This window comes from Typopeltis vanoorti, chromosome 23 (genome assembly GCF_054136105.1).
Source record: "Typopeltis vanoorti isolate ZY-2024b chromosome 23, IOZ_Tvanoo_1.0, whole genome shotgun sequence".
Lineage (NCBI taxonomy): Eukaryota > Metazoa > Arthropoda > Arachnida > Uropygi > Thelyphonidae > Typopeltis > Typopeltis vanoorti.
The window spans coordinates 3498240-3526056 of NC_143571.1; the positions used below are offsets into that span (position 1 = coordinate 3498240).

A 27817-nucleotide genomic window follows, 5' to 3' on the forward strand; every position below is an offset into this window, starting at 1 on the left:
TAAAGGGTGACTATATCCTCAATCTGTTTATAAATAGTTTCTTTCCAAGTGAAGTAGCAAGAATGAATGGTAAAAGCAAAAAAAAAAAAAAAAAAAAAATCAATGATATCTGGATGGGGGGCATTTTTTAGTAAATTTAGTAAATTTTTACCAATATCCTTCTTTCTAATTTTTAGAATACATTTGTGATGCAAAATTAATTTATCAGTTGTGAAATTTACAAGAGAGAAAATTTTTCAAGTTAAGAAAAACAGAAAATGAAAGTTTTGAAAATACAATTATTACAAGCTACTTTGGAAGAAATCATGCAGTAGAAAGGTGAAAAAAGTATCCTGATAACCCAATGCATAAATATCATCCACAGCCTTCCAGTTTTTGATAGATGCTTTGGATGGGATTATCTAGTATGGTAATATTTTATTATAATTCAGGTAGAGAAGTAAATGTAATTCTAGATTTTGAAGTTACAATTGCTCTTTTTCAAAATGCTTACACTTTACATGTATTATTCTTAATGTAAATGTATTTAAAAATTTTACAGATCAACAACAATTTACAACATAATTTTTTAAAATTTTGTATTAAACATTGGATATATATATTTACAATCAATACAAAATTCTTTTAGCATAATTTGCTTAAAATGTCCATATTTTCATCTACAGCCTATGAAGAATCTAACATCCATCCCTGCATTTTATTACCCCAACTCTCCGGAATGTCACATTGAGCCACAGAAAGTGATTTATTAGTTTTCATTATACATTTATACAAATTAATTACACTAAATATTTTAATTTGCATTGTTGGAATCTATTTCCATTAATATTTTACTTATAAAATGCAGATTCATATTCTTACTCAAGTAATAAAAAAATATACATGCTAATTTCTTAGCAAATAAATATCCCATAAACCCAAAATTCACATGAATATTTTAAATCATATATATTTTTTATTTATTTATTTATTTATTATCTCTTCACGTTGCTGCTGTTTCAACATGTTTAATTCTGAACATATTTGACTATAAAAAAAATTCAAATAAGCAGTTTCTTTTGTATATTTTCAAATATAGTCTCCCTCCCTCTATCTTGCAGAAAGACTAAATGGAACATTTTAATTAAAATTTCCCTTATTCATTCAATCTTGATATTCATATATAACTAAAGATGTTAAGTCTGGTACGACCAAAACTGTCAAATATTAAATTATCTGAACAAATATCACATTCTAGGAAATAAATTAGAAATATTGTATATACAAAAATTAATACTTAAAAACAGCTGTAACATGGCAACAAGTTATTTAAAATAAACTTTCGACTAAGACTGTGTTTACTGTAAACTTCATTGATCCTCAAGCATTTCTTGATTTCATTTTGGTAGCTTTATATGGTGATAATTTCTAAGTGCTAATGTGCAATGGAATTAATAGAAGTGCATTCATTTTAAAATAGCATCACTAATATGTTAATATTAGTGATTAACATAAGATGAGAAATATCTCACTTCTGTTTAGAGAAAATGTTTAAAAGAAAAAAAAATCTTCATTTTTAAGAAAACTTCAGAGCAACTAAATATGTTTAATTCATGAATGACAATGTTTGCTAAAAATTTTCACTTCTTTTCTTGTGTATACATATAGTTGTCATATTTAATGTCACATCATTAATTGTATGATATTCTTCAAGCAAATTGCTGGCTTATCAAAAATGCTCTAACTTCAAGGACTTCGGTCCATGTAGTTGGGGAGGGGGAAGTTTATTTTTGAATCTGACAACATTCTTTTAAAAAAAGTGCATATCGTCCTCTTAGATAAATTATTACCATATATCTAAGCATGCTGACTCAGGTATCTTGTTTTTATGCAGAAATTCCCAAAAGGAATAACTACTGAGACATCTCTTTACTTTCTATTTATATTGACTAACAGTATATACATCTGTTAAGGGGATAAAAAGTATATACATCTATTATTTTTGAAAATGCACTATAAAATTAAGATATTCTTATACTATGATAACTTAACTCAAAACTATGAAAAAAACTACTTTTTAAAATCATAACAGTTTTCATTGATTTAAGATTAATAGTTCATACTACTCTTTTTTTATGATTATAACCTCCTTCCTCCCAACACATTCTTATATAAAACATTAATATTTCATACGTAACATTTTCAAATAAATTATGATCATGCTTTTCACTACATGTTTAACTTGATTTTCATATTAATAACACTGCATTCCCTATGCATTCACATTATATATATATTTTTTAAATTAAAAAAATTATATTCTTTCCCTCATAAGCAAAATTATGTCTTAAATTTTAAGTTATTTCAAATATTATTTCTAATATCAAAAAAAGTTAATTTTTTTTATGATATTAGAAAAACAAAACCTCAAGTTCTATGAATGTGAGGTTTTGTTTTTGTAGCATTCAAGAGTATGCTATATAGAGTTAATTAATCTGCAGACATGACAAGGATGTAATCTTTCAACAATAAATTCAAAATCTTATCAATACTATATATGATTAATTTTAATGGCCATGGCATGTGGAAAAAATTTTTAAGACACAAGGAAAGTGCTCATTTAAAAGTAACGGATAAGAGGGAAAGTAATAAAATTTAATTATTGCATTTAATTCATAAAATGCAGGTAATGCCAGTGTGATCAACTATAAATGAGGCATGAATGAATTGAAATGAGGAAATTTTCTTTTTGTATGGGAAATCGCAAAATAAAAATGTCATTGTAAGTGATTAAAAGCTGGGGTATATTCTGATGTGAAGAATGCAGAAATAATGAAACTGAAATTAAAAAATAAAGAAAGAAAGAAAGAATATATTGAAGAAGGAGGGTATGCATGCTTCAGAAAGCAAATATCTCCATTGACATTTGCATAGTTTCTGATTTTTCAGTTTTTCTTTTAATATCAACCACATACACACACACACGTGAGGCTGCAAAACCTATAGTATGTCAGTACCATGTGAGAGCAAATGATTAAAAAGAAAGCCAAGGCCTGTTATGTTTTTTAACAACCGGATGTTACAGTCATTGGAGAAAACGATGCAAAGATTATGTTCCAGAAAAGAAAAGTAGATGGAATGAGAGAGGACAAGAAGTAGATTTAGGAAGTTTGGAGTTAGAAAAAATTATTTTGGATGGATGTCACAACCTCCAGCTGATTACCTATTATCATGTTTCAGAGAGGATGAAAGAATTGGAAGTCAGCTCAGGAATAGCATCCACAAAAATATCTATAGCAGGCAGAAGCAGAACATCTATAGGAAATGACTGGAGTAAAGAAGGGGATTCATCAATTAATATTAATGCCAACATCTGGATAGAAACAGACATTTTTATTGATTTTTTTTTTATGTGACACTGCAATGTGAAAATCATGCTAAGATAAGCAAGAATGTAATATACAGTATCACACAGTTACACCCAGGTATCAAATGCTGAAATTATTCACAGATAAATTACATTTACTAATTCAGCAAATTGATTTTTACAGATTTTCTGTATTATTAATTGATGCTAAGGCACCCCTGGATATGTTGGGAAAACTGAATGTCTATGGATTTGGGATATAAATCCCAAATACAGATTCAGTATGAGAAGTTGTTCAGGTGAGAAATGGTAATATGAGCAGACAAGAAAACTTAGTTTTTTGAAGACCAGAATGCTATGGATGACTGTGCCAGTAAAGGCTAACAGTCGAGAGAGAGAGAGAGAGAGAGAGAGAATGAATCTTGTATGGATATTAGGCATTATCAAAGGTGAGTAATTATGAGTGAATTTTCAAGAAATGTCAACCACAAGCGTGATTGTTCTTGACAATTTAGTAATGATCTGCTTTGGATTATGTTCAAAATCATGTAGTTTATTAATTCAGAATTAAATTATAGTTTCTTAATGCTTTACAGCTAAGAAATACACTTTTACTGCATTCAATGAAACTAGTACAGAGAGCAAAGCAACATACATCCTTTGACTTCGTGATATACTAAATATCACAAAATCATATCGAGGTATCAGATGCTCTAATAGAAACAATTTATTTCTGTATCACTAATTAATACTAGGTACCCACAGATATCAGTACTATACCTAGAAAAACAGGAAGATTTGTCCACCAGCTTTATTACACACAGTCATTATTTTCTGATTTCATCCAGCTCTGCTAGCAAAATCGAAAAGCATGATTCCCTACACCATGCTAAATTTTGTGGATTGGTTTTCATGCATTTGTAATTTATTTCTATGATTTTTATTTGCATCACATGTATGTGTGTTTGTGAGAGAGAGAGCGAGCATGTGCATGACACAAATTAAAATACATTAACCTGGAACAGGGTAATTCTGTTAGGTTGAGTTTAATACATTTCATTATCATTGCAATGGTCATAAATTAATTGTAGATCTAGGTTTAATCCCCCCCCCCATCCAATCCTTAACATAACTGCTATATTGAATTATATTAGTTTGTTTAGAATTACTGAGAAAGCCAAGGTCACGAGACATCAATATTATGCCTAATATTCTCAAATTTGTCTGTTTTGAGGGCAGATAAACACTACTACTAACCAGTAGAAAAGTCCTGATATATCTCTCTAAAATTATGATTTAAAAAAAAATCCTAGAAGACTGCTAGTACCAAATCTGGTTTTAATATTAAACAGAGTAACTTAAGCAAAACAACAACAAAATATTAATAATAAATCACATATTGGATGATTAAAGAATTTAAATCTGAGTTAATTGTTTAAAATAAATATCTATTACAAGCTTTCATACAAGGAATTTAAAATGATAATCATGTGATGACTCTGACAAGTATTCCGAAATCATTCCAATATGAAATACAAGTTTACTAGTAAATTAATGCATTCAATGTATACTATGGCTTCTGTAATTGATTCAGATTGAATTAATCTGAACCTGTAAATCTAATGTCTGATTCAATATTTTTATATTGAAAAGCCAGTACAGTTTATAATAAGTGGAAAAACAAGACCATCAATTATTGCACTGTTCATTTTCATGCATCACAAATTGCATGAGTACAAAAAGTTAAAGTGTTCAAAAAAGGTGGAAGGAAATTTCAGTGATATATTGCTTTTGAATATGAAATAACTATAGCAATTTGGCTGAAGAAAGAATTTTTAAAATTTCTGGTTGTTAGAAAGATATCCCTAGATATCCAGGTTGTGGTTTAGTTACTTAAAGAGGTGTTAAAATAGATGCTTTTTCCTTCCCCTCCACCCCAATACTCTTATGAAAACATTTCAATTAAAAACATTTTAATGCAACAAAATAAATTTAGCTGAACATTAAACATACATAATTCTTCTGAGCTAAACTGCAGAAAAAAGTAAAGAATAATCTTGAGTGATCAATTTACCAAATATACCAATATTTGGACAATGCTTATGACTATGCATCCCAGGAAATGTGTATTATATAAGCAATTGTAATCATTTTCCCTGGGCACAATGAAAGAAAGGGATACATTTCTCCTACATGCGAGTGTGAGAGTTAATAATAGTAACTATTTGGTAACAGTTTTTTTTCCAACTTGCTCTCTCCCTCTCACACACACATGCATTTATGTATACATCCCTCAACAACATAAGATTAACAATACATTTATACTACAAATAATCTGGCATGGTCATAAAACTATAACAGATTTAATGGCTTTTAAATATTGTAATTCTAAACCTTATATACATAAAGTACAACCAGCAGCTAAGTTTCTCAGCTTTAAGATATGGACCAAGAAATTATACTTACATATTAGTTTATGTACTTTATTCTTCTTATATAATAAGGAGAATAAACTAATAAATTGAGCACAGAATTCAGTAAGGAAGTGTCATTCAACACAAAATATGTTCTCACTGAAGGCTCATAGATAATCATGAATGAATCCAGCATAAGAGAGGAACTGCCATTTGAACAGATGACAAGATCTATTACTTAAGAATTATAATTTGACTACAAATATTTTGCACGGTTTGGCTAGTCTGATATTTAAAGAATCACTTCCACACATAGAAAGGACAAATGCAATTTCTAAATAACTAAGAAAAATTAATTATGAATCTATAGTAACACTATTATTTATTATACTAATAAAAGCCATTTTAAACTAATGGAATGTGTAGAATATAAAGAAAAATCTTGACTCATAATAATCTAAATAAAATAATAACACTTAACTTCAGGACACAATTAGCTCACCACTGTAGTAAGAGGAACTTTTTTTTTTTACATCTTGAAAACAGCAATCTCCTCCCTGAAACATTTCTTTCCAGTAAATGTTTTACATTTATGAGAAACAGCCTTCAAAAGGTCTTAAGTATGGAAGGTTATTAATCCAAAGAATAGGGATGTTCGTGGTTTCAGCAATGAAATGCTAATTAATAGTGCTAGTTAACACTGGTTAAAATTAAAGTCAAACTATGTGATGTTCTAATAGGTACTCCAAACAAGTTGTAAGAAACTGATTCCACCACTTTATTTATTAAAGGTAACAATAAGTTAAACTAAAATGGTAAAACTTCTTTTATAAAGAAAAGGTTTTTCTTTTTCTGTGGGAAGGGGGGGGGATCAAAAGGCTGAACATTTGCAAAGTAAATTCTCACAAAAGTTAACTACTTCTTACTCTTTTTTACTGTTTGTAGAATTTCTCTACAAACAGTTTCAGCAATCAAACTAAGATATTATACAAATCATATAATAATATTAAAAAAAAAAGTATACTTGGGATTTTAAGCCTGTGCAATAACCTACAATATAGAGAGAAATTTTTCAATTTTAAAGTGGATTAGATGTATGTTATGTAATAAAAAAAAGTAAATAAGCAGTACTCAAATTACTTATTAATGAAAATTTGCTGTTGTCCTTTTGCACTCTTAACCAGCTGATCTTGAAGAAAAATAAATACTCTGCCAAGTTTGTGCATCATTTTGGTCAGGTCAGTGCTATGAAATAGTAAAAGTAGAACAGCTAACATTATATCCTCTAATAAGCTACTTCATTATTTTGATTAATTTTAATTAAATGCAGTGTCAATATTTTTGCTATATACATCTATAATTACTTTTCAATTTAATGAAATGCTAATTATGCCAAAACTGATACTTATGTCCAATTCTTGATTTCAAGCTATTTACGCTATCAAGAACTGGATAGCTTAAATAGCCTGAACTGGTAAAAGAAATTAGAATTAAACAAACCATTAATTACAAGCAAAAATAATTTCTCTACTAACCCTTGGTATCAATTCTTTGTCCAGAATAACTTTTAAGAAAAAAATAAAATAAAATAAGAGAATGGTATGGGAAACTGCATGGACTAGTTTATTACATAAACGGCTTTAACACTTAATTATTTAATTTGATTATATTACTTTAAGTGAGACATTCAAAATAAGCAATAAATCAATGCCCTGTCAAATAAAAGGAAGAATAATGACTTATGCTTCATACTGGTTCATCTGTCACCATTTTACCCTATTGAATTTTAATTGCAACAGCTTCATAAATCCACAAATTAATATCTATAAAGTAAATTTTTCATTTGTAAGCATACAAATAAAAATTCTCTGAAAAAAATGAGTATGTTAATTATTGAAGGTTAAACTTCTAAAGCAAATTATATCTCCTTTATTGCAAATCACTTTAGCAGCATCAGTATTTTCTATAACTGAGGAGGAGGGGAGGGGGGGATACTAGACTATATTTCAGAAGAGGTTTTTTTCTTTCTTCATTTTTTAATTTATTTTTCTTTTTTAGCTTCGAAGCATTACCAGCATTATAAGAACCATCTATATGAAATAATTCCACTAAAATATCATTATGTAAAATGCAAAATACAGTATTTCAATACATGAATTGCATGAATATTTTAGTTTTGCTTGGATGTTAACTGTGTGTATCAATATTTTATCAAAACAGTAACTAGCTAAAAAAAACAGCATGCCATGTCTAGTTTAATATACAATCCCCTCACCAAAGTATTTTGAGTTAGATAGTGTTACATATCTCTTTGCCACCAAACTATTTACATATTTCTACACATGTGAAAGCACAGTGGTAAAAAATTAAAAAAAAAAAAAAGACAGCAACATAACAAATCATTAATTTTTTCTAGGAATACAAATAGCACTTAATCACAAAACTGCAAAATCCTCAAAAAAAGTTACTGTATTACATGTATGCACCTGCCTATACAATCTTTTATTCAACACTAATGAACTTTCACAATTGGTCTAAGTTTTTATTAAAGATGGACTAAAAATCTGTTGATTTATGGCATTATTATTTTTAGGAGTGGGTCAAAAAAGAGGCTCTTAAATAAAAAATAACTATGTTAAAGGCAAACTTTACTGTTACATTAACATCATGAATACTCTTCATATCCACTGCACAACAATGCTGTTTACATTGGAATTGAGCTCAGTAAAAAATAATGGACTAGAAATACATACATGTCCTAACGATTTTGTATTGAGATAAGACTGCAGAACTTTTGGAAACATGTCAAGAACATGTGAATTCTTGTAACAATACCCATCATACAAATATTTCACATTTCAAAGAGCTCTTTCACCAACCAATTCAGTTATAATAACGGGTAAATTTCACTGCTTTGAAATGTTTAATTAAAAATTAATACACATTTTATTTAAAGACTTTTAAAGAACTGGTATTAATAAAGGTGTAGGCAAATGCTTAGCATTTACGATCAATCTGAATAATATTCTGTCCATTTTTAAGTCCGTTGTGCTGAGGGGAAAAAAAAAAAAAAGTAAAGTCAGCTCACAGGTCCACTAGGATGTGGGCAGTGAATACAACTTCTTGAATGTAGTAAGTCAGGAATTCCAAAAATGGGAATGGGTTTTTCTTCCAGGTAAAATATGGAAATTTTTTTTAGTCCATGGCAACCTTTTGAGTGCAATGGATACTGCAGGCATCATGCTGCTTCCTTAGCCTCTTATGGTGACTCTGAGCAAGGGAATTAATAAGAGACACAAGGAAGTATATTATCATGACAATAACAAACTTTTCAAATACCCATGCCAGCCAGCTGGTCTCCTAAAAGAAGAATAAACATTATATAGAAATTAAGTTTTTTCTTTTTTTTGAAAAAAAAAAACATATTCAAAATATAAAAGCATCACATATTATTTCCTTTGCAATTATCAATATATTATAAGTGAGAGAGAGAGAGAGACTGCCTAGCACTCAAGCAGAATTTTAGACAAGACAGGATTGAAAAACACAGGGATGTTGTAGACTTGTAGACATATTTTTACAAATATGTTGTAGACATATTTGTAAAAAGGAGGACTGTGTTTTGGAGATCTTAAGAATTAACGGATGGTCTTTGAAGGTTTAAAACCACTTGTATTCCATGTGGCTTGAGGAGTCTGGCAAGCTTATTGGAAACTGTCCCCGTATACGGAATTACGATAGTGGAATTATAATATATATCCTCGGGCTGTCTTTGTGTGTGTGGGGGTCACAGAAAAGTATCTTGTGGATCAATTTTCTAGGATAACCATTCTTTGTAAGGTTATTTGATATCAGGGAGAGTTCATCTTTGAGGTCTTTATCATCTGTCGTAATGAGAGAGGCTCTATTTTTTAGCATGTGCTAAAAATAGAGCCTCTCTATTTTTAGCATATGCTAAAAATAGAGAGGCTAATACTAAGTTTATTAGCCTAAGTTTCTGAGAAATGTGGTGTGAAGAAGTGAAGTGCAAGAATCGACCTGAATTGGTTGGTTTGCAATAGATTGTAAGGCTGATGCATCCATCTGTTTGTTTCTTAATTAAAGTGTCCAGAAATGGTAATTGGTTTTCTTTCTCAAGTTCTAAAGTGAATTTAATTTTGTGGTGCAAAGAGTTGATCTTGCTTAGAAACTCGAAAAGATCCTTTTCTGTGTTTTTCCAAACAATAATTTCATCACTTCTCTGTTCCATCATTGTTTAAAATCCAACTTTTTCCTACGGAATAAAACTATTTATCAACAATTATCAGGCCTTGCAATGGGAAGCCCTCTTTTACCACCTTGTGTGGATCTCTTTGTGGAGAAATTTGAGAGTAAAATTTTATCTCAACTAGACCCTAAACCAGGGCCAGATTAAGACCCCATAGAGATCCTAAGCACTTAAAAGCTTTTTTTGCCCCATATATATGTAATTCAAAATATAAACAATAATAAACCATAAAATAAATTTTTATTTTTAAAAATGAAACAAAACTTATAGTAAGATGGAAAATAATGTTTATTTTTGTATACTTCAACTTTATTTAGATTTGAAAAGTTTTCTCCTACTTTTTTTAATTGCAAAGTCTTTGATCAGATCCTCAAAATTAATCTTACGTAACACATCTGCTTCTATACTTGGTAGAGAAGTTGTCTTGTTGCATAGTTGTTCTGACGGAATTTTTAATATATTTCAACTGAGAAAATGAACGTTCAACTGAGCAATTTGTGACCATTAATGTTAAAAATATACGAAAGGCAATGTCTATATTTGGAAAGGCACACTCAGTATTGTCTTCTACAATTATTTTATAAAGTTCAACATGACTGAATCTTGTTTTTACATTTTTTGTTGCACTGAACTTATGGCGCACATGAGTGAAACTGCTGAAGCTCAACTGAGAAATTAGTGTTCAAGTCCTCTGGGTAAGCATCAATCAGCTTTTGACAACACTGAGAATGCCTTTCAATTTTAGTAGCATTATGTGGCACATCACCTAGAAAAGAAAATCTCTGATATTTCTTTGTATATCTCTCCTCTTCTCATCTCAGTTTCAAGTTTGTCAACAATTGTGTAAAAGGTGGTGATACGAAATTTATCTCTGGCATTCAGATATACTTCTGGAGCATCTCCATCATGGGTACCTTCTTTCTGATATGTTTGCGAGTTTGAGCCGCCTTGTAATCAACATCTGGTAGCACATTCTTTGTAGCTGCTTCATATCTTTCAAATTCATTTTGTGAAGTGCACAAGTGGTCAGCTAATGATCCATACAGATCTGCACATGTTTTTAAGTTGACATCCTCATTCTGTAGAACTTGGCTTACTCTATGAAAATTTTGCAAACTCTCATCCCAAATATTCAACATAAAAACGAATTCTAGCTCTTGCATCTTATTTGCAATATTATCTGCTTCTCTTCTAGTGTCGCCCTTTTGTGACTGGTCTTCGGCTATACGGTCTAATGCTTCTAAAATCTGAAGGAAAGATTTCAAAAATTGCTGCTGATACCATAGCATGTGCCTCCCATCTGGTATCAGAGAGGGATTTTAAGACATTTTCATTTCCAATACAACCATTAAGAATTGTCCACCGACTGGGTGAGGCTGAAAAAAAGGTATAGAGCAACCACACTGTAGAGAAGAAATTAACTGCCTCTTGACAGCAGTCAACAGCACTTCAGCCTACTGAATTTAGTGAATAAGCTGCACAGGGCACATATATAGCAAACTTGTTTGTTTCAAAAATTTTTTGCTGCATCCCCTTATAATGCCCAGACATGTTAGCAGCATTGTCATAAGACTGACCCCTACATTTTGAAAAGTTTAGCTGACAAACTTTACGTAAGTACTGCAACACCTGATTTGCCATTTCCTCACCGGTATGGCTTTTCATTTCCAGAAAGCGTTCAATAGGCTGTCCATCTTTTAAGTACCTAAGTACAACACTTAACTGGTCGATATGTGACAGATCTGGTGTTGAATCAACTGACAAACTAAAATAACCAGAAGATTTTACTTCATCAACAATAAGCACGTGGACCTTTTGAGCCATCAATTGAATGAGTTCCTCACAGGTGGGTTTGGACAGATAAGAAGGATTTCCTTTGCCACAATTTCCATATTTCACAATGTGACCTGCTAAAAATGGATCAAACTGACTTATGAGCTCAAGCAGCCCTAAAAAGTTCCCATTTTGCAATGATTCAAATCTTTCTTCTGTTCCTCGAAAAGCCAAGCCACGTTCAGCTAATGTATGAATAACAGCTATGACACGCCTCAGGACATGTTACCAGTAATCACACTCTTCCTGAATTTGTTTTTCCAACTGTTGTCCCAACCCTACACCTTGTCTGCGAGTTAAGTATGTTAGCATAGAGTCTCGGTGAGTAGTGCTTTTTTCATGTTGATCAATTACAATAGTATTTCGCCAGTCACTAAACCCTTCTCTTGTAACAAAATGTGAGAAATTTTTAGGAGCAACAGTTTACAAACAAAACAATAAACTGATCCCATTGATGGTGAATACAATAACCACTCTCTCTTGTATTCCTCACCATTGGCTTTTGTCCTAACAAAATGTTTCTGCGAACAGTATCTTACTGGTTTGCCACTACTGAAATGTCAGTAAGACTTGTCAAATGGCCCATTGTGGTGTTGACAGTCACTGGGTCCACAAGCAGTCCAATAAGCCACGTCATCAGCAGAGAAATCAAGCCACAACCCTGGATCTTTTGCTATATTTACTTCATCTTTTCAGACTGAATCATTTCACCACCATCACCATGGCCCACTAAACTTTAATTTTCAGCAATTATTTCAACCTCAGAATGTTTTGTAAAGCAACTTGCATCAACATTGTAGAGATATCAAGAGAATTTACAGACAAAGTGAGGTCAGTAGTGAGACATGTGCTAGATGAACCTGCTTGTGACACCTTGATGATTCCAACATCATCATATTTTGATTTTGAAGTGATTAAAGTGGTATTTGTGTCCACTTCTGATGACGGATATTGGCTCTGATCAGGAATTGGTATATAATGTTGTGGAACTTGTGTGAAGAAATCAGTCAGCTTGGCAGTCTTGGAATCTAATTCCAAAGTCTCCTCTTGTTTCTTTTTTGATAGTTTTAGCTTTTGTGCACAACTTAACTGAACACGTTTCATCTTGGTTCTTGGGATCTGTTAAATACAGAAATAACAAGATTATTTTGTTGAATATTAGGTGGCAATCAACACAGTTTCACATATCACAGGCAAAATCATACGAACAATTTAATTTTCGGCCTACAGCTGAATCTTGTGCTTTAATTAACTCTTATTTTACCGTAGTCATACTTCTGCAACAGCTAGGCCTTTTACTGGAGGTGCGTTTCTGAGAAAACCATGTGATTTGTTTTATATTTGCTCTTGTTTTAATAAATTATGTCTTTTATAAGACATAATATATTAAAACAAGACCTAAAACAGACAGGCAAATAATAAATAAAATGGTGACGTTAATTATAAAAAATTACCTCATTTGACGCAATAGTAGTGCCAGAAAGCGTTGTGAGCAATAATACAGTGTAAACGAACCATCATGCACGTGGTTAGAGTTTTATTAGGCCTTCTACACGTCATTATTGAAACAAAGTAGGTAACAGTAAGAAAAGATAAAAACAATGAACAACTAATTAAAAGTTAATTTAAATTAAATTCGTCATCTAACTAAAGCAGAAATTCTGTGGTGCCCCCCCCCCCCTTCCATGATGCCCTAAGTACATGCTTATTTTGCTTAATCCAACTCTGCCCGAAACCTGCAGTGTGGTGAAGATGTGTGGATGACATTTTTATTGTTTGGAAAAACACTGAAAAGGATCTGTTCAAGTTTCTAAGCAAGATCATCTCTTTGCACCACAAAATTAAATTCACTTTAGAACTTGAGAAAGAAAACCAATTACTATTTCTGGACACTTTAATTAAGAAACAAACAGATGGACACATCAGCCTTACAGTCTATTGCAAACCAACCAATACAGGTCGATTCTTGCACTTCACTTCTTCACACCACATTTCTCAGAAACTTAGTATTGTACACATGCTAAAAAATAGAGCCTCTCTCATTACGACAGATGATAAAGACCTCAAAGATGAACTCTCCCTGATATCAAATAACCTTACAAAGAATGGTTATCCTAGAAAATTGATCCACAAGATACTTTTCTGTGACCCCCCCCATTCAAAGACAGCCCGAAGATATACATTATAATTCCACTATCGTAATTCCGTATACAGGGACAGTTTCCAATAAGCTTGCCAGACACCTCAAGCCACATGGAATACAAGTGGTTTTAAACCTTCAAAGACCATCTGTTGATTCTTAAGATCTCCAAAACACAGTCCTCCTTTTTACAAATATGTCTACAACATATTTGTAAAAATATGTCTACAAGTCTACAACATCCCCTGATCGTGCAGCTTGAACTATATTGGTCAGATTCTAGAAGTTTTGAAATCAGGAAAGAGGAACACATAGGAGACATAAACAATAACAGAGAAGATAAATCGGGGTTAGCCTTTCATTTCTCAAGGACAAACCATACCATAGAATGGGACAAAAGCTCCATGCCCTACTTAGAGAGGATTTCCACTCCCAAATGATAAAAGAAGCCACAACAGTTATTCGTTCAAAACAAAACTAAATAGAAACCAATGATTAATTCTGCCTAAGATCTGGAAGACCCTCATTAGATCATTAAACTTGGCATAATTAAATTTTGGTACAAATTACAGGACGTTCCTACATAACAAGTGAGATCATACACGCTCTATGCATGTGATGTATGCATTCTTCTGTTTTTTGTAAAAATGTAATTATATTCGGTTCATTTACAGTTTTAGTGTAATAGTTTCAGCGTTTAAGTGGTCTTACATCTATATATCTTTTACCCTGACGAAGCCAACAGCTATAGTTGGCGAAACTAGTTGGTATAACTTAGTTTGAAATAAATCTGACCTATAAACAGAAATAGAAGTTAATCTTTTCTAAGACACTTAAGTATAAAGAGCTAATAAGCTTCATTTCGGCAATGAAAACATTACTAAAATTAAGGGGATATTAAATCCCACATAGTTTTAAAACCGAATAAGAAACTCAATGATAGGAATCAGAGAGTTTCTTGCCGAATATAGTAAACTATAAAGTATCGGCGAACATCGGCGAACACTAGCGCTAGCCAATGCAAGTGATCCTAGTACGTAGTACAATCACGGGCAACTCGTTGCAAAGGTGGTAAAGCTCGGATCGCTATTCTTAGGTATTTTCCATAATGTAAAACACATTTCCTAGGAAATGTATGCTGTTATTACATTATGGAGGGAGGTCACTACCCAAACCGGTTTCAGCCTTTTTTGAGGCCTCATCAGTGAGCACCTAGACCTAATATACCGAAGTGTATAGCGAAAAGAACTTATACTCTGCGAACGAGTTTTCCAAGTAGGTGCAACCATTAAGTTACTTAAGTATAAAGAGCTAATAAGCTTCATTTCGGCAATGAAAACATTACTAAAATTAAGGGGATATTAAATCCCACATAGTTTTAAAACCGAATAAGAAACTCAATGATAGGAATCAGAGAGTTTCTTGCCGAATATAGTAAACTATAAAGTATTGGCGAACACTAGCGCTAGCCAATGCAAGTGATCCTAGTACGTAGTACAATCACGGGCAACTCGTTGCAAAGGTGGTAAAGCTCAGATCGCTATTCTTAGGTATTTTCCATAATGTAAAACACATTTCCTAGGAAATGTATGCTGTTATTACATTATGGAGGGAGGTCACTACCCAGACCGGTTTCAGCCTTTTTTGAGGCCTCATCAGTGAGCAGCTAGACCTAATACCGAAGTGTATAGCGAAAAGAACTTATATACTCTGCGAACGAGTTTTCCAAGTAGGTGCAACCATTAAGTTACTTAAGTATAAAGAGCTAATAAGCTTCATTTCGGCAATGAAAACATTACTAAAATTAAGGGGATATTAAATCCCACATAGTTTTAAAACCGAATAAGAAACTCAATGATAGGAATCAGAGAGTTTCTTGCCGAATATAGTAAACTATAAAGTATCGGCGAACACTAGCGCTAGCCAATGCAAGTGATCCTAGTACGTAGTACAATCACGGGCAACTCGTTGCAAAGGTGGTAAAGCTCAGATCGCTATTCTGAGCTTTACCACCGATCGAAATGAAGCTTATTAGCTCTTTATACTTAAGTAACTTAATGGTTGCACCTACTTGGAAAACTCGTTCGCAGAGTATATAAGTTCTTTTCGCTATACACTTCGGTATTAGGTCTAGCTGCTCACTGATGAGGCCTCAAAAAAGGCTGAAACCGGTCTGGGTAGTGACCTCCCTCCATAATGTAAAATACATTTCCTAGGAAATGTGTTTTCCATTATGGAAAATACCTAAGAATAGCGATCTGAGCTTTACCACCCTTGCAACGAGTTGCCCGTGATTGTACTACGTACTAGGATCACTTACAGGAAAGAACTTGACCATACCACCTGAGATTAGCTCTGCTAACACATTCCTGGATGGTCAAGTTCTTTCCTATCATAATTATCATCTTGTACCTCCCCCCAACTCAAGGGTACGTATCAAGAATTTGGCAATGCATAAATGATGATGAAATCTTAGACATATAATTATAGTGAGGGGATTGAAAAGCTTAAAGGCATTTGACAGAATAATACCACATGTAACTCTATTACAGAAATTTGAACAAATGGGAATGGATATAACAATAGTTAAGTGGATAAGAGGATGGCTGCTGGATAGATATCAAAAAGTGGCATATGGAAGGGCAGAATCAAGGCAAAAAGAAGTCGCTAGTAGTGTGCCGCAAGGTCAGTGCTGTTTAATTTGTACATAAATGATATAGGAAATAACCTGAAAGGAAATATTCAGTTGTTTGCTAATGATGCAAAATTAGGTAGAGTGACAGTTTGGCTATTGAAGAACACATTAACCATTTGACTATTCAAGTTCCAGTTTCTTTTTTTTTTTTTTTTTTTTCAAATTTCAATACTACTTGATTAACAAGGTATAAAAAAAGTATTGATTTACAATTTTTATACAAAAACTGTCAATGATTTATTATAGAGAATATTAACTAATAAATGATTTTTATACATACAATAATAACTACAATTATTATATACAATAACCTACAAAATCAACTCGTAAAAGATATAATATAGAAAATTTAAAAGATCCCCAAACAAATACACTATATAAATACAAATTAAAACAAATTTTTAAACACAAGCTTCAAAAAATATGATAATATCGAATTTAAAACTAAATACTTCTCACAAAAGTTAACTGAGACAGCTGAAGAAATTCTTGGATACAAAAGGAAAGTCAATAAACCTTGGATAACCAAAAATATTTTGGATCTATACGACGAAAGAAGAACCTTGAAATCAAAAGGACCCTCAACTGACTGACGATATTATGGACGGAATTTTGCCAGGAGGTTCGGAGGAAGGAGATTACCCGATATTAAAAGAAGAAGTCATTGCAGCAGTTAGCTCCTCAAAAATAGGAAAATCACTGGGAATTGATGGTGTTACAATGGAACTGATATGTGAGGGAGGTGACATCATCATCATAGACACCTTGCTAAATTTATTCCAGGACATATGGAACACAGAGACTTGGCCTTCTGATTGGCAGGCTTCCTAAAAAGGGAAACAGCAATAAATGTATCAACTATAGAACAATAAGTCTTATTAGTCATCCAAGCAAAATCCTGTTAAAAATATTATTGTCAAGAATCGAAAAGAAAATAGAAAGCAGACTATCAGATGAATAAGCAGGTTTCTGGAAGTCCAGAAGTACAATCGACCATATTTTTACAATACACATACTAGGTGAAAAATACATAGAACATAACAAAATAATCTGTCACAACTTTTTAGACCCTTAAAAAAACTTTTGACTCAATATGGCACGAGGCATCATGGAAAATTTTAGAACATTATGGTATTGACAACAAAATCATTAGGATTATTAAATCTCTTTATTCCTCATCTGATATGAGAATTGAAATTAAAAATTACAGTAGTAAACAGTTCCGGGCAGAATGGGGGTTAAGACAGGGATGCATCTTGTCCCCTCTTTTCTTTTTAATTGTTTTCTGGAATATGTCATAGATGAAGCTCTTCATGAATATGACACTTGGAATAGTAGTTGGCGGACTAAGAATAAATAACTTACGTTTTGCAGACGATATCGATCTTCTGGCAAAAAGTGAAGAAGAATTACAAGAGATAACCAGCTGCGTTTTTGGAACATTAAAAAAGTATGGATTATACATAAACCTACAAAAAACAAAAATAACCTCAAAATCAGACGTTGAACTCTTAAAGATACAAATCGCAATAAACAAATTGAGAACGTAAACAAGTTCACTTATCTAGGAAGCACGTTGAGTCAAGATGGCCGCTCAAAAACCAACATTAAATACCAAATTGCTAAGGCAACCGTGGCCCTACAGAAGTTAAAACCATTGTGGGGAGATAACAGAATAGCAATCACAACCAGACTATTTGACACCTTGGTGAATTCTACCCTCTTGTATGGTTGTGAGGCCTGGACTTTATTGAGAGAAGATGAGAGGAGACTTCTGTCTTTTGAAATGAAAACTTACAGAAGACTTGAGAATTCCCTATACTGCTCATGAAACCAATGAAAATGTCCGAAAACTGATTGATTCAATAGATGGGAGAAAAAGGGAAAATATTCTGACAGTCATTGAAGAAGACAGATGAAATGGTTCAGACATGTGGAGAGGGCTAATGGCATTCCAAAGCAAGCACTAGAAGGAATCGTTCCAGGATCAAGAGTTAGGGACTGACCTCGATTAAAATGGACTGATAACATCAAAAAATGGACAAATTCCACCCTTTCTCAACTGACATCAAGAACAAGAGACCGAGATGAGTGGAGGAAGCTAACAAAGAATATCACCTACCATCCATGAGTGACCCAATGGTCCATTAAGGACTACGGGAGAGAAAGAAAGAAAGAGAATAACTACAATAATCTACATTCATTGATCTTTCTTCTGAAGTTTCTAATTGTACAGTAGATTTTGAAGCACACAACCCTACCTGGCAATTGGTTGACATATGCATTTTGCCAGGTAGGGCAAACCACATAAAAAAGTGCAAGCAAAAGTTTGCAAAACTGACATTGAAGCTATTTTTTTTACACCACGTGCATTCTTCTTACTTTCATTTCTTAGCAAAGTACAGAAATTTCTTTTCTCACAGTGACTATGTATCCTATCCTAATTTACGCTCACGCATAGCCCTACACATATTACCGTGTAGGTATTTGAAACCGAAATCCTATGGAATAGGTTGGTTACTCCTTATTCCTGGAGGTATCCTATATCTGTAGAAGGGTGTTCAAGGGGATGGTTTGCCTGTTCTGGGGGACAAAAAAAACGCATTTCTGGGTGAACCCCCCCCCCCCCCCACCACACACACACACCTAAACATGAGACCAGCTAACTAACCTTTAGTCGAAAGAGACCAGATAAAGGTTCCTCACGTCACTGAGGGGAATTGAGCTTGGGTCTTTCTGACCAAAGGGAAAGTCTATACTGACTTTCAGTCAGTATAGACTTCATCTATACTGACTGATCTAGAGAGCCTCCTATGTGTAAGCAAGAAAATTAAATCATAAACCAGCTAGCATGGTTATAATGAATGCAAAATGAAAAAGTTTATGAAACGTGCTAAGAAAGGGAACAATGCTGGCGACGAATTATGGAAACACTCACAGCATTAGTAACGCTAAAGAAACGAAACCAACGAACACGTATGGCATGTTTGTAATGATCCAAGGGTTAACAAGTAGAGATAAGGAAGTTGATATGCCCACATTTGAATTACTCTGCTCAAGTCTAGTCCCTGGGTTTCTTGGTGATGAGGAATTTTAAGAGGTGGAGAGGATTCAGAGGCGAGTGACAAGATGGAGAGTGGCCGGTGGAATGTTCTCTATGAAGACAGATTGAGGGTGTGGATTGTAGGTTGGCTGATAGCAGAAAAAGAAGGAATATGATGGAGATATTTAAGTTGCTTAAAGGGTTTTATAGGATAGATGCAGGGGAAATGTTTCAGTACTTCGCTAGACAGACCAGAACTAAGGATCACCCTTGGAAATTGAATAAAGGTGTGAGGACTAGTTGTGAATGAGTGGAATTGGTTGCCAGTCAGTTGTGAGTTCTTTGTCTATTAATGGGTTCAAGGAGAGGTGTGATAGATTGTGTGGATAGATTTGGTCTCCCCCATGATGAATCTTCGGACTCCATGAAGGTGACGTATAATAATAATAAAAATTATTTGAATTTATTAATTTATTATGTATTTATATTTATGTATAGGGGTGCTTAAGGGTCAAAGCAGTATAACTGAGAGGAGACCTCCACATAGCCTTTAAAGGAATGCGGAGAACAGACCAGGGCTTCTGACCTAATGTCCAATCCTCACCTTCTCGTGGTGCACCCTGTTGGGTATCTACTTGGATACTTAACGAACGAGTATGGGCTGGCAATTTGGGATTTAGCCGACCAAACTGTATTCTTATTGGTTAAACCAAAATAAAAAATGATGGTACATGACAAAATTTCATGCCGGCTGGGGCGTCGCCCGGTTAAACAAAGCCCCCCGTTGTTTTCAACAGGGAACCAGAGCGAACAGCGAAAAGTCAGCTACTGGAACAAATCTGAAAACAAACTCCAACTCAACATCACCAGAGTTAAAGATCGGTATTATCAACATAAGAAGCCTGAATGGAAAAGAAATGGAGCTAGCTGAGGAATCAGACAAGTACCAGATCGACATAATAGGGGTGACTGAAACAAAAAAAAGACAAAAACTAGTGAGATCTTTCTGAGCAATAAATACCAAATGTTATATTCAGGAAATGACAATCAAGGAAAAGAAGGGGTAGCCATAGTATTCAATACGAGGCTAATCTTCTTGAATGGCAGTCAGTCACAAGTAGAGTAATGTGGGCAAATATGAGAATGGGGAACTGGACAACGAGACTTATTTGTGCCTATGGTCACACAGAAGTTCTATTAAGGTAGAAGTGGAGGAATTTTTTGAGGATTTAGAAAAAGCAACTGACACAATGAAAAAGGAAAAGTCGATCCTTGTTGGGGATCTAAATAGCAGAGTAGGAAGTGATTGTCAGACATACAAAAATATTTTGGGAAAATTTACAGAAAAGAGCAAAGCTAATAATAATGGCAAATATCTGTTGGATTTCTGCTCAGGACATGGACTGGTTATTACTAACACCCTGTTCCAACATAAAAATGTGCACAAATTCACATACAGAGAAGAGGCAAGGAATAAGAAAAGTCTCATTGACTATGTTATTGTTGATAGTGATGTTTTCTCCCTGGTGCAGGACACCAGAGTGTACAGAGGATTTGAAATTGGAAGTAATCACTATTTAGTCTTGAGCAGGATAAAATTGAATTTCATATTGAAAAGAATAACATGTAAGAAAGTTTTAAAGCGAATAAAAGTTGAGCAGCTCTCAGATGTGAACTGTAGACTAAATTACGCAAAGATTATTGAAGAAAAAATGAAAGAGTTTGAGAACAGAAATCAAACCTTGGAGATTCAGTGGCAAACTCTGAAGAAAACATTGATTGATTCAGCCAGAGAGGCATGTGGTGAGGTTGTCTGCAAGGATAAAAAAATCAGAACTCCCTGGTGGACACAGGAAGTTAAAGAGGCAGTGAAGGAAAAGAAGAAAGCATATCAAAGGTTTCTGTCAAATAAGTCAGCTTGTGCTCTTAGAGAATATAGAGACAAATGCAAGAATGCCTAAACACTGCGTAAAACTAGCTAAACAAAAGTCTTGGGAGGACTTTGGCTAGAATATAGAAAATAAATTTCAAGAAGGTGGCCAAATATTCTGGAGGTTGTTGAAGAAGCTTAAGAATGGAGGAAAGAGTACTGTAAAAGGAGTTAGAGATGATAAAGGTGACATGAAAATGGGAGAAAAAGATATCCTTGAAGTATGGAGTAATTACTTTGAAAAACTGCTACATGATACACGCAGTGATGATAGCACAGTGGTAAAAAAAATGACCAGGCATGCAGTCAGGAATACATATCCATACTTGAAGTAGAAAAAGCCATCCAAGGCTTGAAATGTGGAAAGGCAGCAGGAGTAGATGATATTCAACCAGAAATGCTGAAGTATGGTGGTATAAGAGTCTTACAGTGGCTGCACTGCATAGTTCAGAAAGCCTGGACAGAGGGACGAATTCCCGATGATTGGAGTAGAGCACTCATAGTACCCATATATAAAAAGGGAAATAAAACTGCATGTGAGAATTACAGAGGTATTTCCCTACTGAGTGTTTCTGGCAAGATCTATGCAAGTATACTTGAGAAACGGTTGAGAAGAATTGTGGAAGAAAAGCTTGGTGAAGAACAAGCTGGATTAGAAGCTGTCAGGATCAGATCTTCACTTTACGACAAATAGTCGAGAAAGCATGGGAATATAACAAAGATCTGTATTTAAGTTTTGTCGATTTGGAAAAGGCATATGACAAGGTGCCAAGAGAGAAGCTATTCAATACGCTACAGTTATATGGTGTCAATGGGGCATTATATCAAGCAATACTTAGTCTTTATTTGAGTTGTAATCAGTTAGAATTGAAGGGAGTACAGGAAGATGGTTTAATGTTATCTGGTGTGAGACAAGGATGTGCATTATCCCCTCTGTTATTCATTATCTATATGGATCACATTATGAAGGAAAGTGGTATTAAACATGATATCAAAATTGGAGATGTTAATGTCAGCTCTTTGCTTTATGTGGATGATGTTATACTTCTAAATAAATCCACTACAAGTCTGCAAGATTCTCTGGCTAAATTGAATAGCTGTTGTAATAGATATGGTATGATGGTCAGCAATAAAAAGACAAAGACAATGAAAATAGGCAGAATCATTGAAAATGTTCACTATGTTGTGAATGGAGAACCTGTGGAACAAGTAAAACATTTCAGCTACTTAAGCACGATTTTTACTGAAGATGGTAAATTAAAAATAGAAATAGACAACAGAATCAGCAAAGCTGGTATGGTGGGAAGTCAATTGATTAAATTCATATGAAATAAGAGAGAAATTAGTTGGAACACTAAATTAGCTGTATACAAGGTAGTGTTCAAACTAGTTTTAACTTATTTATCTGAGAGCTGGGTCAGAAGTAAAACACTTGACCAAAGACTAGAGACTGCAGATATGAGAGTCCTGAGAAAGATTATAGGCGTGAACAGATGGCATCAATGGCAATATCATATTAAAAACACGGATATTAGGAAAGAACTTGATATTGTCAGCATCCAGGAATGCGTTAGCAGAGCTAATCTCAGGTGTTTAATCACTTAAACAGTATGGGCGAGGAAAGATTAGCAAAACAAGTGTTCTGTGCCAGGTTGGCAGGAAAACGACCCAGAGGAAGACCAAGATATAGGTCGAATGATGTGTTACAAAGTGCCTTAGACGATAGAAATATAAGATCTGATAATGTTGAGGTCTTGACAAGTAACAGACTGATTTGGAGGAAAATTGTAGATAGGAAGTTAGTAATGATGTAATTTTTGTCATGTAGTACCATAATATCCTGTACACCCCTTAAGGGTACATGGCAGGAATTTGATGATGATATTTATGTATAATTTTTTTTAAATTTATTATTATTATTTTATTTTTTTCACAGGTGAGGCTAAGGTAAATTATTAACAGAGCATTCACATTTATCTTACTTTTGTGTAGTGTAATATAGCTTGTGTCCTGGCATATGTGCATTTTCCTGATGATGGCCTCAATACAGAGATCAAAACGTTGAGTGTTATTTTCAAAATTATAAGTTAAGTAATTACTAAACACATCTTTTTTTTTCTCCGTAAATTCTTCACAATGAATCCACGTAGTTTATTAATGCCTTAAAAGAGCAGTTCATCTTATTTACATAGCCTACTATGTGTGTGGAGGTGCTTAAGGGTCAAAGCTGTATAACAGAGAGGAGACCTCCACATAGCCTTTAAAGGAATGTGGAGAACCAACCAGGGCTTCTGCCCTAATGTCCGATCCTCACCTTCTCGTGGCGTATCTTGTTGGGTATCTACCTGGATACTGAACGGATGAGGATGGGCTGGTAATTTGGAATTTAGCCGAGCAAATTGTATGCTTATTGGCATAAACCAAAATACAAAATGATGGTACAACATGACAGAATTTCATACCGGCTGGGGCATCGGCCGGTCAAACCAGGGTAAACAGCGAAAAGTCACCTACTGGAACAAATCTGAAAGCACACCCCCAACTCAACATCACCAGAGTTAAAGATGAGTACTATCAACATAAGAAGCCCAAATGGCAAAGAAATGGAGCTAGCTGAGGAATTAGATACGTACCAGATCGACATAATAGGGGTGACTGAAACAAAAAAGACATAAATTGGTGAGATCTTTCTGAGCAATAAATACAAAATGTTATATTCAGGCAATGAAAATCAAGGAAAAGAAGGAGTAGCCATAGTATTCAACACAAAATACGAGGCTAATCTTCTTGAATGTCAGTCAGTCTGAAGTAGAGTAATGTGGGCAAATATGAGAATGGGGAACTGGACAATGAGACTTATTTGTGCCTATGGTACCACAGGAGGCTCTACTAAGGTAGAAGTGGAGGAATTTTTTGAGGCTTTAGAGAAAGCTACTGACACAATGGAAAAGGAAAAGTTGGTCCTTGTTGGGGATCTAAATAGCACAGTAGGAAGTGAATGTCAGACATACAAAAATGTTTTGGGAAAATTTGGAGAAAAGAACAAAGCTAATAATAATGGCAAATATCTGTTGGATTTCTGCTCAGGACATGGACTGGTTATTACTAACACCATGTTCCAACATAAAAATGTGCACAAATTCACATGGAGAGAAGAGGCTAGGAATAAGAAAAGTCTCATTAACTATGTTATTGTTGATGGTGATGTTTTCTACCTGGTGCAGAACACCAGTGTACAGAGGATTTGAAATTGGAAGTGATCACTATTTAGTATTGAGCAAGAAAAAATTGAATTTCATATTGAAAAGAATAACATATAAAATAATATAAAATAACATACACAAAGATTATAGAAGAAAAAATGAAAGGGTTTGAAAATAGGAACCAAACCTTGAAGAAAACTCTGATTGTTTCAGCCAGAGAGGCATGTGGTGAGGTTGTTTGGAAGGATAGAAAAATCAGAACTCCATGGTGAACACAAGAAGTTAAAGAGACAGTGAAGGAAAAGAAACAAGCATATCAAAAGATCCTGGCAAATAAGTCAGCTTGTGCTCTTAGAGAATACAGAGACAAATGTAAGAAAGCTAAACACTGTGTAAAACTAGCTAAACATGAGTCATGGGAGGACTTTGGCAAGAACATACAAAATAAATATCAAGAAGGTGGCAAAATATTCTGGAGGTTATTGAAGAAGCTTAGAAATGGAGGAAAGAGTACTGTAAAAGGAGTTAGAGATGATAAAGGTGACATGAAAACGGGAAAAAAAGATATCTTTGAAGTATGGAGTAATTACTTCAAAAAATTGCTAAATGAAACAAGCATTGATAGCACAGTGGTAAAAAAACACTCAACAGGCATACAGTCAGGAATACATATCCATACTTGTAGTAGAAAAAGCTATCAAAGGCTTGAAATGTGGATAAGCAGCAGGAGTAGATGATATTCAAATAGAAATGCTGAAGTATGGTGGTATAAAATTCTGACAGTGGCTGCACTGCATAGTTCAGAAGTCCTGGACAGAGGAACGAATTCCCGATAATTGAAGTAGAGCTCATAGTATCCATACATAAAAAGAGAAATAAAACTGAATGTGAGAATTATAGAGATATTTCCCTACTGAGTGTTCCTGGTGAGATTTATGCAGATATACTGGAGAAACGGTTGAGAAGAATTGTGGAAGAAAAGCTTGGTGAAGAACAAGCTGGACTCATTTCAAATAGGGGCTGTCAGGATCAGATCTTCACTTCACGACAAATAGTTGAAATATCATGGGAATATAACAAAGATCTGTATTTAAGTTTTGTCAATCTGGAAAAGGAATACGACAAGGTGTCAAGAGAGACGCTATTCAATACACTACAGTTATATGGTATCAATGGGGGATTATATCAAGCAATACTTAGTCTTTATTTGAGTTGGAAGTCAGCAGTTAGAATCGAAGGTAGTACAGGAAGATAGTTGAATGTTAAATCTGGTGTGAGAAAAGGATATATATTATCCCCTCTTTTATTCATTATCTATATGGATCACATTATGAAGGAAAGTGGAATTAAACATGATATCAGAATTGGAAATGTTAATGTCAGCTCTTTGCTTTATGCAGACGATGTTATACTTCTAAATAAATCCACTACAAGTTTGCAAGATTCTCTGACTAAATTGAATAACTGTTGTAATAGATATGGTATGAAGGTCAGCAATACAAAGACAATGAAAATAGGTAGAATCGTTGAAAATGTCAACTGCATTGTGAACAGAGAATTTGTGGAACAAGTTAAACATTTCAGCTACTTAGGCACGATTTTTACTGAAGATGGTAAATTAAATATGGAATGTTGACAACAGAATCAACAAAGCTGGTACGGTAGGAAGTCAATTGAATAAATTCATATGGAATAAGAGAGAAATTAGTCGGAACACTAAATTAGCTGTATACAAGACAGTATTTAAACCAGTTTTAACTTATGGATCTGAGAGCTGGGTCAGAAATAAAACACTTGACTGAAAACCAGAGACTGCGTATATGAGAGTCCTGAGAAAGATTATAGGCGTGAATAGATGGCATCAATGGCAATATCATATTAAAAACAAGGATATTAGGAAAGAACTTGACATTGTCAGCATCCAGGAATGCATAACAGAGCTAATCTTAGGTGGTACAGTCACTTAAACAGAATGGGCAAGGAAAGATTAGCAAAACAAGTGTTCTCTGCTAGGTTGGCAGGAAAACGACCCAGAGGAAGACCAAGATATAGGTGGATTAATACGGTACAAAGTGCCTTAGACAATAGAAATATAAGATCTGATAATGTTGGAGTCTGGACAAGTAACAGACTGATTTGGAGGAAAATTGTAGATAAGAAGTTAGTAATGATGTAAATTTTTCATGGAGTACTATCATATCCTGTACACCCCTTGAGGGTACATGGCAGGAACTTGATGATGATGATGACTATGTGTGTGTTAATTGTATAGTCAGTTATTCTCTAACTGGTTTGTTTGTTTGTGTTTCTTGCAAGATTTAAAAAAAAAAAGAAGTTTCCAGAAAGAAAAACCCAAACCATATGAGGCCAGCTAGCTAACTCTCTTTCAGCTGAAAATGTCTTATAAAGGTTCCCATGTCCTAGAATGAATTCAAACCCATGCCTTTCTAACCAAGTACAGTTCTATGTTGACTGAGCAATGGAGGCTCCAGTGCCATTAATCATAAACTTTAATTTTCTTTTATGCATACTGTGTTATAATACAGATTAATATAAAATATATAAAAATTATATGTATACTACTAAGCCCTTCAAGTATATAATTTCTTGGTATTTTTAATTTATAGTATAACTAAGTGGAAAAACTTCCAACAAATATCTACCCTAGCTAGTGTTAAATGTTAACTAAGAATCACTCAAAATCAATGGATTACTACCAAATGCAGGAATAAATAATCAAGTGAGTATGCACCCCAGCAGTGCCATCTGTCTAACCCAATGAACTAGTGAGATGGTTATGGGAATTTTAAGCATGCTCATGTAATTTTGACTGGACTACCCCATAAATTCGGTAAGAATAAAGTCCTATGGTGCTCAAAAAGCAGGAACCCACAAATATTAAAGTTTTAGGGAAACAGGCACAGTCTGCAATTGTATGAAAAATAA

General features: G+C 33.8%; 1 protein-coding gene across 2 annotated transcripts in view; it reads right to left on the reverse strand.

Moving 5' to 3' along the window:
* Positions 1 to 726: 726 nt before the first annotated feature.
* Positions 727 to 27817, reverse strand: part of LOC150093578 (vacuole membrane protein 1-like) — a 229721-nt gene continuing 202630 nt past the window's right edge. For both annotated transcript variants that reach the window (XM_090413135.1, XM_090413134.1), the window contains one exon: positions 727 to 9120. In XM_090413135.1, coding sequence (XP_090269261.1) covers positions 8956 to 9120 — 165 coding nt within the window. In that variant the 3' untranslated portion in view covers positions 727 to 8955. The remainder of the gene's footprint in view (positions 9121 to 27817) is intronic.